The sequence below is a fragment of the Lampetra fluviatilis genome, chromosome 16 (assembly GCF_964198595.1).
Source record: "Lampetra fluviatilis chromosome 16, kcLamFluv1.1, whole genome shotgun sequence".
NCBI lineage: Eukaryota > Metazoa > Chordata > Hyperoartia > Petromyzontiformes > Petromyzontidae > Lampetra > Lampetra fluviatilis.
The window spans coordinates 9,268,727-9,284,368 of record NC_136290.1 but is presented as its reverse complement, the minus strand read 5'-3'; the positions used below and the strand labels follow the sequence as shown (position 1 = coordinate 9,284,368).

The following is a 15,642-nucleotide window of genomic DNA, read 5'->3' as shown; positions in this document are numbered from 1 at the left end:
TGTGTCTGTATATATGTGTAGTTAGTCCAACTGAGCCGCAGACGTTGTTCCTCTTTAGAGGCAACACATTTATTTGTAACACGTAACACAAAGGGGTAACTGCCCCTTCACCAGATACAGCCTAGGGTGGTGACCACCCAGCTAACTACTCTATACAGAGGAGTTACTGCTACGAAGGGTCAGGCCTCACTCGGGTCCACGACCACGTGTTTGCCTCGTAAGACGTAGAGCTTCCAGCTTGAGATGTAGGCTTCAGCTGGTGGACGTGGAGCTTCAGCTTGTAGAATGCAGCGACCCCGGCCCCTCTCAGGGACCCGCCTTATACCCCCCCACGGGTCGAGCCTTCCAGCTCCCGATCCCTCTCGAGAGCTCTCCCCGGACACGTGATCACCCCCTAGTCCCCCCACCTGGGGCCTCTCTGTGGACACTCGAGATCACGTGTCTGCAGGGTCAACCAAAGTGCCATGGCCCGAGTTAACCTTGTCTTTGGGCTGACACTCTCCCGTTCCCCCTCGTGGGAGACCGCACTGCACGCTATGCGTGGTGCCCTCGCTATCCCAGCGCTCACCAAGCCCCGCTAGGGCTGGTACCATACCCGCCATGGGGTGTATGCGATGACGGTGCATCGCACGCCACGGCCCTTCCGGGCCGACACCGTACAGTGACATCCCGATGTCACTACATCTGGATGGCTTCATTAACGAATGTTTGTTGATAGCCAGTCGGCTTGCAAAGTACCATCGTCTTAGAGAAATCAATTTTCGCGTGATCTATCTATGTGACTTTACCGAAAGAACCAAAGAATATGAATTGCTGCAGTCACGAAAGTTTTAAGTCAAACAAATTCACGGAGATGTATGAGTCATAGATTCATGTTGTGGTTAATCTGTAACACATGGCTCCATTTGTTTACCGAAATTGGTTATGACTGGTAAAGACAAAGTCAAACAAACGCACCCAGGAATACAAATTTGAGGGATGAAACATTTTCTGAATGTAGAACAAGATAATGTGATAATGTAATATTGTTTGTAACTAACATTGGCTACACCTTGGGTGTACCATTGACACGTCGACCGTATGCACAGGATGCTCATCTTTGTCCCACGTTTGGTTCTTGAGTTATTTAGCAGAATGATGTACAAACATCTTACCATACATCATTACTAGGATGGTGCTGATGGTGATTATTATGATGATGATATTGATGATGAAAACAAACATCTGTCAATAAATGAATGCTAGGATGATTAGGATTTGAAAATTACTGTAATTCAGCCATTCACCATTAAGACTCTCTCTAGCACAATCGCAACCAACCAACAGCGCCATTAAGCACATCCTCCCGCTCTCCAAGTTCAACAAACAAACTTCGCATTTGGACAGGGTGACTTCTCTGATCCTTGTAACACATTTAGGTTCCGTGTTTTAAGCCCACTGACAAACATATTTTTCTAAATGAACAGCTGCGTGATAGAAAGCTTTTTTCCCCCAAATAACATCTTCATCCACCGGCATTTTGTCATCTCACATGTGTACCGCGTGCGACGTGAATAATCTCCGTCTCTCACTCAGGGGAGTTACAAGAGCAACAATCCCATCGTGACGCACGGCGCAGACAACCACAGACACCTCCTGTACGAGCGATGGGCATGCTGGAGCATGTGGTACAAGTACCAGCCACTGGACCTCATCAGGTCTGCACTGACGCACTGACGCACGCGGTTTTGGGCTTGGAGAACACGCGGAACCACTTGACCCTTTTCCCATTCCGATCACGTACGTGCACGGAATAGATTCGGAATTTTAAAAGGCCATGCGGCAGGACGTGTGGCACAGTTTGGCACCAGCTATCGTAGAGTTGCGGTCATGTCGCTACAGTTATCCGCGGTGAGTACAATGTCTTTGAAAGCAGCGGAGCTATGCCTCTGAATTAAATTAACGGTAACCTCTTGCACGTCCCGAGATTCAGTGGTGAACGGCACCCCACTGCAACTTGCACATGTCTCGGAACGGGAAAGGGCGAAGGTTGAGTTGATTTGTTACATTGATGATGATGGTCCCGTTTATCCAGTTGCCGGGCGATTTTACCAGGGAGATCCGTGGTGTGTGAGCACAGCAGCAACAAAAAAAATGACGAAAACATTAATATTGCAGATAACGAGTATAGGATTCTTAAGGAATATTGCACAAATGAAGTCCTTAAAATTGGTTTTAAGGGACCAGGTTTCAGCTGACGGCATGGTGACCAGGCAGGGGAAACTTGTGTTTTAATTAATGTTAACCTTAAGAAGAAGAGAGGAGATTGGAGGAGATTCGAGGTGTGAAGCACCCAGTTCGTCATTTCCCAGCCAGAACAAGTGTGGCACCTTCAGCCGACTCCCGAAGGTGGGATTCAAGTATTTCAGAGTCAAATGGGTTTACAATGGATAGGGATATGTATTCGTGCAAGTGTGGCATTCTGTCAGTCCACTGCTGAATTCGGGGGGGGGGGGGGGGTCTCCCCTGACACCGTTCGCACACCGTGGAGCGTCATGGGGATTTATTTGACCATACTTCACCACGCTGGTCAATGCGGGTTGGTGAATGTGGGGGAGCACAGATGTCCATGTACGACGATGCATTTTGGTGCCCACAGTGTAGCTCCACAACCAATAACAACCCTGCTGTGCATAACGATCACCCAACCATCCAAGAACTAACTTTGGCTGCACTTTGGGCCTTACCTGGTAAAATATACAAAAACACATTCGTTTTAGTTTGCCTATTCAGGTTCCACCCTACTTTGCTCGTCAGATTTTACAACATTGGGTGCATTTCCGGTGATATGGTCAGAAGGATAGGGGATCTATTCGAAGTAAAATCGGTTTCCCACTCAAGAGGACTTGGATTTGTGCTCATATCCTATATAAATTCCTGAGCCAATGTGGAAATTCCACATTACTATGGCAGGGGTACGTCTATTAATCCGACAGCCACTGTTGACTTCTCACAAAGAGCAACTTATTTTTGTATTAATCAGGAGCTGAGTTGATCCCCATCAGGGATTTAAACTCGAAAGCCTCTGTTTTACGAGTCGCACTTTCTCACTACTGCACCACCCGGTCGGATGGGGAAATATGAATGAAATGTCAACATTTTCCTTTGGCTTCCAGAAGCCGGTGTCCCGCTGTGTTGACCACATCACACAACGTGCACCACTCAATTCAACGGGCTCGTAGCAAACATGTAATTAAATTCTATCGCCACAGACATCATTGGCTCAAACAAATATCCTCGAGATGATAATATGGCCATTACACGCAGGTTTGAAATTACATTAAACCTCCCACACAGACCAGATTTAAAACCGTGGTCTTGAAGCAATTGCCCTTGTATTTCCTCTCGGCGTGTAACGACGCATATATCCGTCGATTTAAATTGATTTCTTATGCTCCTGAGGCATGCATCGAATTGTACAATGTGAGAAGTGATTATTACTCTACTAAAGGTAGCAACAGAACTGTGCAAATGAGACGGAACAAAGCGAGAAAACAACGCACGTGAGATGGTAAGAACGGGACGATAAATAATCGATTCTCGAATTTAACTGTGACTCCGAATCATGACGATGTGTTCAAGTCATGTTTAACACGTAGGCTTTCTCAACCAGTATTATTCATAATAAAGGTTTTTGGATTAGTTCGCGTTATTATAAATGTGTCGCAACCCTCCACTACCCGACATGGCCAATCAGTAAAAAAATGTGTCACGTTGACAAAACGCCAATTAGCTATTTCTTCAGCCCACCGTTGTGTTTGAAGAGTGAATCCACAACATTTCGAATTTGAGTACGACGTTTCCCTGGTAATTTGCATCGGGCAAAAACAATGTCAGATGTTGAAAGTCTAAGGAGAGAGATTAAAACAGGTTAAAGAAGCACTACGACTGAATGACTGCAATAATGCTCAAATTAACAGAGAATTGAATGTCAAACCAAGACCGAACAACAATACTACTGAAAGTGATCAGATTATAAAAAAAAATACCATATATCTTGGGAGTTACTGATAAATTAGCCCGTGTTTTGCAAAAGCAAAACATTAAAGTGAGATTTGGTACGGTACACAACATTCTAAAACTAGTGTCTTGTACTAGAGATCAATTACCGAAGTTATCAACAGAAGGTGTATATCGGATCAATTGCTTATGCGGTAAATGCCATATTGGACAGACGGAACGTAACATTAGCGTAAGACTAAAAGAACACCAAAGGAACATTACATTATCTCAAACACAGCTGTCAGCAGTGGCAGAGCATGCTTGCCAACAAGGACATTTAATTTATTTTGATAACGTTGAAGTCTTATGCAAAACGAATTATTACTGGCCAAGACTAATTAGAGAATCAATCGAAATTTAGAAGAATACAAATAATTTCAGCAGCTGTGATAGCTCAGTGCAGCCTGGATGCATATTATTAAGTAACGAGCTTTTGTGCCCGTCCAAGGACAGGTGTATGTTACAGTGAATTTGAAATATTCAATAGAAAAATTGTTCAGCTCATGATTATTAATGAGGGAGGGGGTTGCCCCATGTGGAGTGACGTCACCCCCTAATGGTTATTGGGGAGGGGTGCGGCATGTGGAGTGACGTCACCAGCTCATGGTTATTGTGGAGGGGTGAAGCATGTGGAGTGACGTCACCAGCTCATGATTATTAATGAGGGAGGGGTGCGGCATGTGGAGTGAGCGACCTTCTTGTGCGTTAGTACACATTTCCACGCGGGCATGAATATTAATGAAGGAGGAGGGGCTCTTTTGCAGTGACGTCACGCACGGATGTAGCACTGTGCTGCGCAGATTTATTTTTTACCGTCACTTTCTGTAAAGAAACGTCATATTTGAAGCGGCTTTGCGTAATACATTAATTAACTCAGCTCGACTTTCCTCTGCGTTAGTGTAAAAATCCACCCACTCATGAATATCAATAAGGAGGGGTGGGCCTCATGTGGAGTGATGTTACGCGGGGGGTGGGTCTCATGTGGAGTGACGTCACACGCGGGACGGACAGACATTTCTGGGTGATTATTGTAGGTAATACACAATACATATTGCAATTCCTTATGGAGGAGTCACATGCTAAGTGGCTGATTCTGATCAATTACATAATTGCAATACCCCCCCACCACCTCCGCCTCTGATCTCGAAACCTGATGGGGTTCTACAATGATGACGTCATCCTTCATTATTTAAGACCGGAAGCAGGTGGATGGCTTCAAGATTATGGAAAATCACCCGAAGATGCTCAAGTTCAAGTTAATTTATTAGGTATAGCCCTGTGAGCCATTCGGCTCTTGAATTGGGTGCAACCGCAACAAACAAAAAACAAGAACAAGAAAACATCTTAAAGTGAATATGTGACTAAGTGCAAACAGAAAATCCAAGATAAGATGGCAAAATATTAAATAAAAAACACCGTACACCAACGCTGTGTGCAAAAATCCCAGTAATGTAATTGCCAGCGTAACGTCGTACTCAAATTCTAAATGTTGTGGGTTCACTCTTCAAACACACCGGTGGGCTGAAGAAGTAACTAAATTGCGTTTTGTTAACGTGACACATTTTTTACTGATTGGCCATGTCGGGTGGTGGAGGGTTGCAACACATTTACAATAACGCGATCTAACCCAAAAACCTTTATTATGTTCAAATACTGGCGGAAGGGGGGATATAGCATCGTGCACCTATTTATACCACTGCCTCAGCCCATAAGGCCATTTCTCAAATGAATACTGCCCTGGGGCTTGGTTTTATCGGAGCTTAGACACCGATACATTGTTAGGTTAGGAAGTGGGACCACTGAGCCTGATTGGGTTTCTGCAAGACGTGGTGTTGGTTTCTCAATACAGGCCATCTCAAGTCGTGACCGAGCCTTGGCTGGCGATCCAAGAATGAATCAGTTTTGTTTACATTGTCCATAATACAGGGACTCCTCTACTTACGCACAATCGATTTACGAACTTTAAGAGATACGAACAATCCTGTCCGTATGTCCAGTTGCCTGCTCGGACTGAGAGCCCGAAGTTCAGTCGCTGCGCAATAGATGGCGGTGGTGGCATCTACATCTGTAGAACATGAAGAACCAGTGGCATCTACATCTACAGGAAATTCTACAACTTTCAAAGCAATTCCCCGTGTTTAGTGTACATGCCGTACAACATGTTTGGAATCGACAGAGTAAAGTTGGACTTACGGACAAATCGATTTACGAACAGACCTCTGGAACCTAACTCGTTCATAAGTAGAGGAGTCCCTGTAGAGTTTTTTTTGTTGGGTTAGATCACATAAATATGAATGTGTCGTTAAACCTGCCACCACCCGACACAGCCTATTAATAAGGCTTGTCACGTAAACAAAACATGCCAATTTGTTACTAGTTCAGCACGCGCTGTATTGGAGAGTAAACCCACATTTCCAAAACCCACAACTTTTGTTCACATTGCAGGCGTGGCACGAGCCCATTACGTACAACAGTTCACCCACGTCTCCGGCGATGCCATGAATTGTAGTGATTTAATAATATCACAGTTTCATTCAAGAACGTATTACAGTATAAACCCTGTTAACGAGCACCCCTGTTAACGACAAATCGCTTAACGACGGGCCTCCATAGAGTCCAATGTGTCGTGTATAGTGTAGTTTATAGTAGTGTAGTGTATAGTGTAGTGTATAGTGGTCTAGTGTATAGTAGTTTAGTGCCTCCATCGAGCCCAATGTATACTGCATAGTAGTGTATAGTGGAGTGGATAGTGTAGTGTATAGTAATGTAGTGTATAGTAGTGTAGTGTATAGTGTAGTCTATAGTAGTGTAGTGTATAGTAGTGTGTAGTGTAGTGTATAGTAGTGTATAGTGCCGTGTGTAGTGTATAGTGTAGTGTATAGTAGTGTATTGCCTCCATAAAGCCCAATGTGTTCGCTTACCGACCATTCCCCTGTTAACGATGGGCTGTTGTAGGACCAGTAAATATTAAACAATGCATTGTTTAACCATGTTTCTTTTAGCATTGCGTGTTTATAATATCGTCGGTATTTTTATGCATTGACATCCATTGTTTAAATATTATAAAGTACGTTTTTGGGTGAAAAGGGGTAACTTTCGATGCTATCCGAACGAATTAAGCCTCTAACGTGCATTTCCTATACTCGCTTAACGACCAACTCACTTAACGATCCATCCAGTGGAGCAAATTACCGTCGTGAAGGGGGGCGGGGTTCTACTGTACTTTGTAAAATGAGACGAATGACATCACAAAGCCCTGTCATCAGCTCCCTCCCATTCAGCGGCACAGGTGGAAAGCAGAGACCTCACCTCTCCTCCCCAGTTACTTCATATTATCCGATTGGTCGAGTAATTGGAACACATACATGGTAGCATAATTAATAAACTCGTATAACCACCAAGATGGCACAGTTCCAGACCCAAGCATTTATTGCCCGCTGGCATCGTTGTTTCCTGTACTTTGTGAGACTAAGATAAACCGCTGGGCCGTGGACTCTGTGAATATTAAATAACTCGGCATTTAATGAGCGGTCGGGATGTCTAGCCGTGAGTGGTTCTTGGTAAAAAAAAAAAATCACCCCCAAGTATTTACAATGTCTAGCCTAAGTAAAAACAATTGGGGGGTGAGGGGGGTTTAACTACATCTGGTTTCAGTTAATGTGTTATTATCATCCTTTTACTTACCCATTTTAAATGTTTTACTCTGTTTATTGTGAAGCACTTTGAGATGCTTATAAGCACTTAAGTGCTTAATATGTCAAAACCTCGCTTTTATTCCTACATATTGCTATCTCACCTGCAATTTTCGTATATTTTATAAATTAAACAAATCCAGCGTAACTATGTTTCATTGAATTTTCTGACTAAACCAAAGAGGATGTATTGAGACAGTGTTTAGCACTTGGACAATACATCCTTTCCATATCTGTCTCCGCACGAACAAAAAACATTACACATCCGATCGGCCAGTACATGGGAGTAGATTTTTTTTCAGCAGCGTTGGTTTAACACAAGCAAACTATGGACCGATTTAAACATTCAATGTCTCATCTGCAGTGTGAGGCTTGCTTGAACCAATGTTGATGAACTGCCAGTTGTTTATAGGCAAGGACCCTTTCTGTTAGATATCACACACACATTGGTGCATGTATATTGAGCTTAAGAATCAATTTTAATTACTTAATCCATGTATTCTTCCACCCTTACTGCAATATATATCTTAGCCATTGTGTACAACTGACTCATCTAGACAAACCTAAGCATCAATGTTGCACACGACTTTTAAACGTGAGCTCTTTTTTTGCCACTGAAATTAACACAATAATGTTTGAGCCTGACCTAAACTTCAATGCCATGTTTTGCAGGCGCTACTTTGGAGAGAAAATTGGGCTGTACTTTGCCTGGATTGGCTGGTACACGGGGATGCTGATCCCAGCGGCTGCTGTGGGCCTTGCCGTGTTCCTGTACGGCTGTTACACCATCAACACCAGCCAGGTCAGGTTGGTAGCGCACGGTGGAACACCATTTTTTTAAATGAGGATTCTGCCACGTGGCGTAATGGTTAGCAGTGATGACGTCATCCTGCTGCTCTGTTTAAGACCGGCAGCAGGTGGAGGGCTTCACTATTCTGGCAAATCGTCCGATGATGCTGGATGTAATTACCAGCGAAACGTCGTACTCAAAAAAATTGTAAATATCGTGGATTCACTCTTCAACACACCGGTGGGCTGAAGTAGTAACTAATTGACGTTTTGTTTACGTGACAAATCCCTTACTAATTGGCTGTGTCGGGTGGTGGAGGGTTACGACACATTTATACTTACGCGATTTAACCCAAATACCTTTATTGTGAATTATACTGGTCGCAAAAGCCTACGTGTTAAACTAGTAGACTGTTCTTTACATCATATTCGCATGTACAGATCCTACAAAGAAAACATGCAAATTATATCTTCCACCTACTTGGTCGACCAAATTCACAATTTCTCCTCCAAAATTGGTTCTGTCGTGGTGGCATAAGTAGCACACAGTGGTCAGTGGTTCGATCTCCAAGCACAACAGTTGAAGAAAATGTGCAAGTTTATGAAATCCCCCCCTCCCCGCCTCTGTTCACTCGGCAGTATAAATGAGTACGCCAAGGCCGTAATTAAAATATATATTGGGGGGGACACATCCCCCCCAATATTCAAATATGCTCAAGATGTCCCCCCCAATATATTGCTATAAAATAGATTTCTGTTTATACGATTGTGGTTATGGTTGTACTTTATAAATCCATAATCTCTGCCATTACATACAATGAAACAAGAAAAGGTTAAAAAGAATAAAACAGAGCAATGTAATACAATACACGATTAGACATTATTTGTAAAAAATAAATTAAAAGTCCATCCTATGTGTTAGTGAATTCCTTTATATTTTAGGCAGCAAATTAGTTTTCGAATTTAGATTTTTTTTCTGGAACATTTGGTCCCCCCCAATGTTAACTCCATGGCTACGGCCTTGGAGTACACCACAGTTTGTCAATCAGCAGGACGTGTGGTAAGTAACGTGGGGAATGGCTCATACCACCTGGAAGAGTAGGCCAAAAGAGCCTCGATAGGGGCCCTCTAGAGCCATCGGCACTCGAGGCGCTGTCTAGAACTCCCTCTCGTGGAGGTCTCTTCCACCAGCAGCAGCAGCAGCGTTAGCAGATCATCACAGGGCTTACAGATTACAAGTATTTTTTCACGGCCATGTATTGTACACATTTTCAGATTTCCCCCACTTTACTTGTCAGTTCCCATGTCTCTGTTATTCACTGATTAGAAATCATTAAGAGGCACCTGCCTCGGACTACACCGTCTCGGACTACACCGTTACACAGGAAGTGGAACCCACGGATTAGAGAAACATAATGCAAGTTGGAGACATCATAATGACCGTTGATGGAAAAAAAAGTAAATGAGCTTAGACAGGGCAAATCGCTCGAAGCTATGATGGCTGTTGGTCGAGACTATCACTGGAGTGGCAGCCAAACGAGGAAATGCACCAGAGAGGATGTCCTCGGTGGAGACGGAGCGTTGAAATCCGCTCATGTGCAGGTGCCGGATGGATTGTTGCTTCGCAGCACCGTGAGGGATGGTTCATCGAGCAGACGTCCCGCACCTCCAATTAGCGCGGTTGGCTACGTACGGCGCGAAAGAAGTTCAACATACGTACATGCAAACTTCCTCAGCTCAATGTTGTCGTGGCAGAGTCGCACTATATTTGTGCCTCAACTCTTGGTCCGTTTGTCAAAGACAAATAAGAAACGATCTGGGACTTCTGTTCACAAACATGTCCAATCAGAAAAAAAGCAGGATGCTCCTTATGAAGGATAATTGACAAATGTTCTGAATTAAATTCTAAATGTGACCTTTTATTACTACGAAGATTAGGATTACAAAACTGAATGATAATGTAGGAGCATTGCTCAGAACATAATTCTGTTTTTGTTCTACAAATGCAAACATCATGTCCACCTTTGTTTCAAGTTCTCTTTTTTCTGAGTGATACCACTTTATCAGCCTGCTCGGTTTTATTTTTGAGCTCCATTATTTTCCTTCATTAATACCCATTAACGTCATAATTTTTCCATCAGCTGCAATTGGTGCACTCAGTATTGCAATATGTTGAGCAATGCTATTCTATTACCGCAGCTATTAGCCAGCAAAACACACCTATGCAAGCATTTGTCCATTGTTTAGAACAGAGCAGCTGTATTTATTTTGATCCAATGTACGTGTATTCACCGACGGGTATTTTGATCACTTGCATATAATTGCAGTAAGGTGTACATTTTCATAGTTTTAACTAATACATTGTAGATTGATAAATTGGTCAAAATATAGTCATTTATAAAGCAGCCTTTATGTTTCACGTATATAGGAGCGATGTATCGAAGCTGAATTCATATTTAGTTAAGGAGCAGAGTAGATTGCATGGGATATCAATAATATACAATCACTGGAATGCATAATTTTCACTGAAGCTTGTGGATTATTTTTTATGGGGGACACCATTTCACTTATTCTGCATTAGCCACATATTGGCGGTTGCTTGTGCTAGGCGAGGTGCACCTTGAGTCTACGTGAAGTGAAGTGTCGGAAGGCTGGCTGGCAGGAGGTCACGGGACAGACCCAGGTGCCTTGCTTGGGTTGACTGAGATGACTGGCAGATGCACCAGCTGTGCTCTTTGCTGTGCCAATTTTCAGGAAGCAGCCACCCAAACACCTTCTACACACAAGCATGCACACAAACATCAGCCAAGGAACTTGGAATCCTGATTCGTCCCTTTAGCTGGCATAAGCCAAGTGAAAGGATTGCCCAAGACATTATGACCTTGTCAAATGTGTTTTATTCAAATGTAGCAGAGCAGAGCTGTGTTGATAAAGGAGGGAATGAGATACCTCAATTTTTTTTTTTTTACCTCCAAACAGAGCAACGGGAAAGCAATGCTCTACTCAAAGCCTGTCCGATGTGAAATTGCCTTATTAACATCAGCAGTAGCATCTCTATGCTTTTCAGCTGAATCATATAGAGCCTGTGACTGCGCTGCCAAAATGTGTCGTTGGCCCTTTCAGTATTGGTGATATCACTTTGAGTGTCAGTATAATTAAAGGGATGGGTTCTGATGCAGGTGACCCATGTGGAGGACAGAACACGAGGTCACTCCCTATTAATGTCAACCATCCATGGCCACCACTTAACCCGACTGCAAGTATATGTGAGTTTGACTCCAGAAGTTAGTTGGCTCAGCAGATTTACTGCTACCGGATGGATAAAAGTACCACATTATGAATGCGGGTCTTTCACGTCCTTGTGCAAAAATGTTGCCTAGTATCCTGGAAGGACCCTGGATTCCAAGTTGTCCAAAGTTTGTAAAACATTTTAAGTATATAACTTAGCTGCTCTTTGAATATACGCATCATGAACAGAGATGTGGTACCCGTTCTCATTGGCAAACTCCACAATCTGGCTGTAATCCAACCCCTGGCAGACATCTGGGTGGCCTTTGGAATGGTGTAGTCATTTCTTTTTTTTTCCACATCAGAAGAATATGCGCCAGCCTTGGAAACAAAGATCAAGAGCCTAGGCCTGTGTTGCTCGCATTTTTTTTATCATTGCAACGCAACATCCAAATTGTCAACCTGGCAGGCTTGGCTGCTCGTGTGACGAGGTTACGGAGACATTTGTGCACGTGGCCTGTCACCCTTTTGAATAGCTACACTTGCACTCCGATCACTTAAAAGGAAAATCTCAAAACACTGTCTGTTGTCGTGTGTGACAAAACAAGCTCTCTCACCTATGCGAGGGCCCAAAATTGATCTCTTCTGTCTGAAGAATTGAGCTATGAACAAATTACCACCCACTCAGAATGCTTTACTCACAACATGGTCGACAGGCTGTCTACCTTGCTGAAAATTTTGGTCACAAACACAATGTCACTCCTTCTCCAGAGGGCTTCGGTCTGACCAAAATGGACAAATCATGGGTGCCAATTTGGACGACAATTCCAGGGGAGTCTAAAGCACACAGAGAGACGATCATGCGCTCCTGCAAAGGAAATTGTTTCAACTGTAGGCATGGGAAAGACACGTCTGGATTGTGCACCATTTTGCAAAAGCAAATGGAAGAAATCTGAGAAAGAAAACGGAGAGAGAGCAAAATCTGTACACATCACTTTTCAAGTGAGATTGTGAGGAGCCTGAAACATATTTATGTAAATATTAACGGTTATGATAGTTTACACATCTCTGGATATGGGAATCCATTTTCTGTAACTGACATATGGACCTGGTTCAAACAGAGCTTGTTTTTGTTATTGTTACACTGCCAGCCATGCTATAAAAAATAGAAAGGCTTCTAGCCTAATATTTATTCTAAGGACTAAAAATACTAAAATAAAAAAAATTGGTGCTTTTATTCACCATGTTACAGAAATGTAAAAAAATATGCTACACCACCGAGCTGCTGCAAGTGACACGTGTAAAATGTTTAATTTCCATTACATGCACTCCTTGTTGTTTGCTACTCCCACCTCTTCAAAGATGTCCGGCTAGCATCGAAAAGTGGGCCAAAAACGCTCTCGTGTCTGTATTTCCACATTTAGATACCCACATAGACATCCATATAACTCTTAAAACTATTTTTATTTTAGCAGGTAAGGCCCACTGAGCTATATAGCTTTTTCAGAAGCGACCTGGCCAACAAATGGTAGCTCATTGCAGTGGCTTATCATGTGGACATTCGAAGCAGCCAAATACTCTAAACGCAGGTTTATAAATGTGGTGGGAATAACCGGAGGACCCGGAGGGAAATCCACACTAACACGGAGAGAACATGCAAACTCCAAATGTCAAGGTCGGGATCGAACCCACGGCGTCCTGCATACCAGTCGAGGTAGGTAACATCTCGCGGCCATGGCACCCATATAGACGCCTCCTCTCTAGAGCTGCCTCGAGTAAAGATCTTTCTGCCAGCTGTGGCGTGAGGAAGCAATTGCAGGCAGAACCTTTTTCAACCATTTATTTTCCAACTGCATTTTTCTTATTTTGTATTTGATTTTTTTTTATTTGCTTTATTGTTGAAAGGTCACACTATGCTCTGTGATTTCGCTGGAAACGTTCAGCTGAACCGGCCTGTGACATTCACCTGTCACGGGGAGCTGCGTTTTTGCTCTCTCCCACACTAAGCTCCTTCTCTGCGTGTGTAGCAAGGAAGTCTGCAGCGCCAACATAGAAATGTGTCCGATGTGCGAGAAGTGTGACTTCTGGAAGCTGTCCGACAGCTGCCTCTATGCCAAGGTAACTCGCAGAGGTCTTTATTTTAATTCTCATTGCGATGCCATTCATTGAGCAATGCTAAAAACATATTACGCAGAATGGAGTTTTGGAGTTTTGCCTATGAACAAAATATAATTTGTTCCATCGACCTATTGGATTTCTCGACCAATATTTCTCCAGCAGCATTTGTTTAAGCAAGCAAGCAAACTCTGAGCCGATTTCAACCTAGATCTCATTAGCAGGGTCAGTCTTATAAAACAAATATTTATTCACATATGGAGATACAGGACAAATGCTGCTGGATAATTTGGTCTGGAAGGCCAATAGTTTGATGGCTTCCACACATTTTATTTCGATGTGGAGGTAGGGAACTCTTTCAATTAGCGCGGTTGGCTACGTACGGTACAGAAGAAGTTCAACATACTCCATTCTGCATATATTTGTTATTACCCATAACAGCGCAAAATGAGTTTGTTCTGAGAACACGCAACATACATATTTACCCAGATGTTGGAACTTGGATGTGCATTGACTTCAAGGCTTGACAATCCAACAGGTTCCCATTGCAATACCTACTGGAAGCATTGTCATGGAGAGGTGTCTTCGTTCTCATACGATGTTAAATTGACAACGTGTCTACCCTTTGTTTGGTTAAGTGCCCTGTAGCACACACTTGTGAAGATCGAGGGATTTTGCACAGCAGTGACACTACCATTACAGCTTAATAACATGTGAGCATTGTCCACACAATTCATTTATAACTTTATAAATTGTCAACAATCAGGTGCTTCGTCTGGTTCTACAAGTCACTTTAAATTATGTTTAAAATGCAGCCAAGGGAGATTGAATATTTGTTTTCTCGGTGTTTTCAATGGTTAACATGATGATGTTCTCCGTGCTGCGAACAACCAGTCCTTGACCCCTTGGTCATGGCAGTAAAAATCATGGTCTTGTTTTCCAATCGATGATCCTCATCGTTTCCTTCCGAGTTACAACCCAAGCTGGGTCATGCACAGTGGTCATCTTTCACCTGCCGCGTTTGCTATATTCACGTCTCCTTTGGCTGATGGGATGATCAGGATTTATTTTTAAGAACATTTTTTTCAGTGATGAAGTGGAAAAAGAATGAGCATGAATGTAGTTATTTTTGTTTTTATTCATGATTGATACCAACAGAAAGTCACGTCATGTAACTAGATGTTTTATGCAATGAAATGTAATTTCCGAATACCCTTTTATTTCACAAATTTGTTGCAGGTAACAAATCTCTTTGACAATGCAGCAACAGTGTTCTTTGCCATTTTCATGGCAATCTGGGGTAAGTTGTACAACTTTGCATTGCATCTCTTAACGTTGAGCATATACAATACATTTTCAAGATAATCACACATTTTACATGAAATCAGTACAGTTTTTAAAGTAGCAACTTGAATAATCTTCCTCTAATAATGATTGTCTTAGCGCTATTCGTATGTGCGGGTTTAAAGCCATGCAACAAGTATAAAACCAGTGAACAATTTATTCAGGTGGCAAAGTGGTCATTTAAAAATGTACATTGCCTTTTCAATGACTTTGCCGCAACTACAGAACTAAATATAACGGGTTCGAAACATTAATATTTCTTTTTTCAATGTTTTTGTCTTTAATCGTGAAAATATTTCACGCCGCATTATCATTGTCCATTCGTGCGCATCATATTTACAACTGTGCTGAGCTTGAGTTAGGTGCAAAGAAATAATTCATCGAGTCCTTTACCAGCCTTACAAATCTACTCTGACATGCGCCTGTGGTCGGC

General features: G+C 42.7%; 1 protein-coding gene across 2 annotated transcripts in view; it reads left to right on the top strand.

Moving 5' to 3' along the window:
- The window catches only part of ANO4 (anoctamin 4), a 172,562-nt gene that overhangs the window by 118,299 nt on the left and 38,621 nt on the right, over positions 1-15,642 (top strand). For both annotated transcript variants that reach the window (XM_078863635.1, XM_078863634.1), the window contains 4 exons: positions 1,576-1,697; positions 8,406-8,540; positions 13,778-13,868; positions 15,105-15,165. In XM_078863635.1, the coding sequence (XP_078719761.1) occupies positions 1,576-1,697; positions 8,406-8,540; positions 13,778-13,868; positions 15,105-15,165 (409 nt within the window). The remainder of the gene's footprint in view (positions 1-1,575; positions 1,698-8,405; positions 8,541-13,777; positions 13,869-15,104; positions 15,166-15,642) is intronic.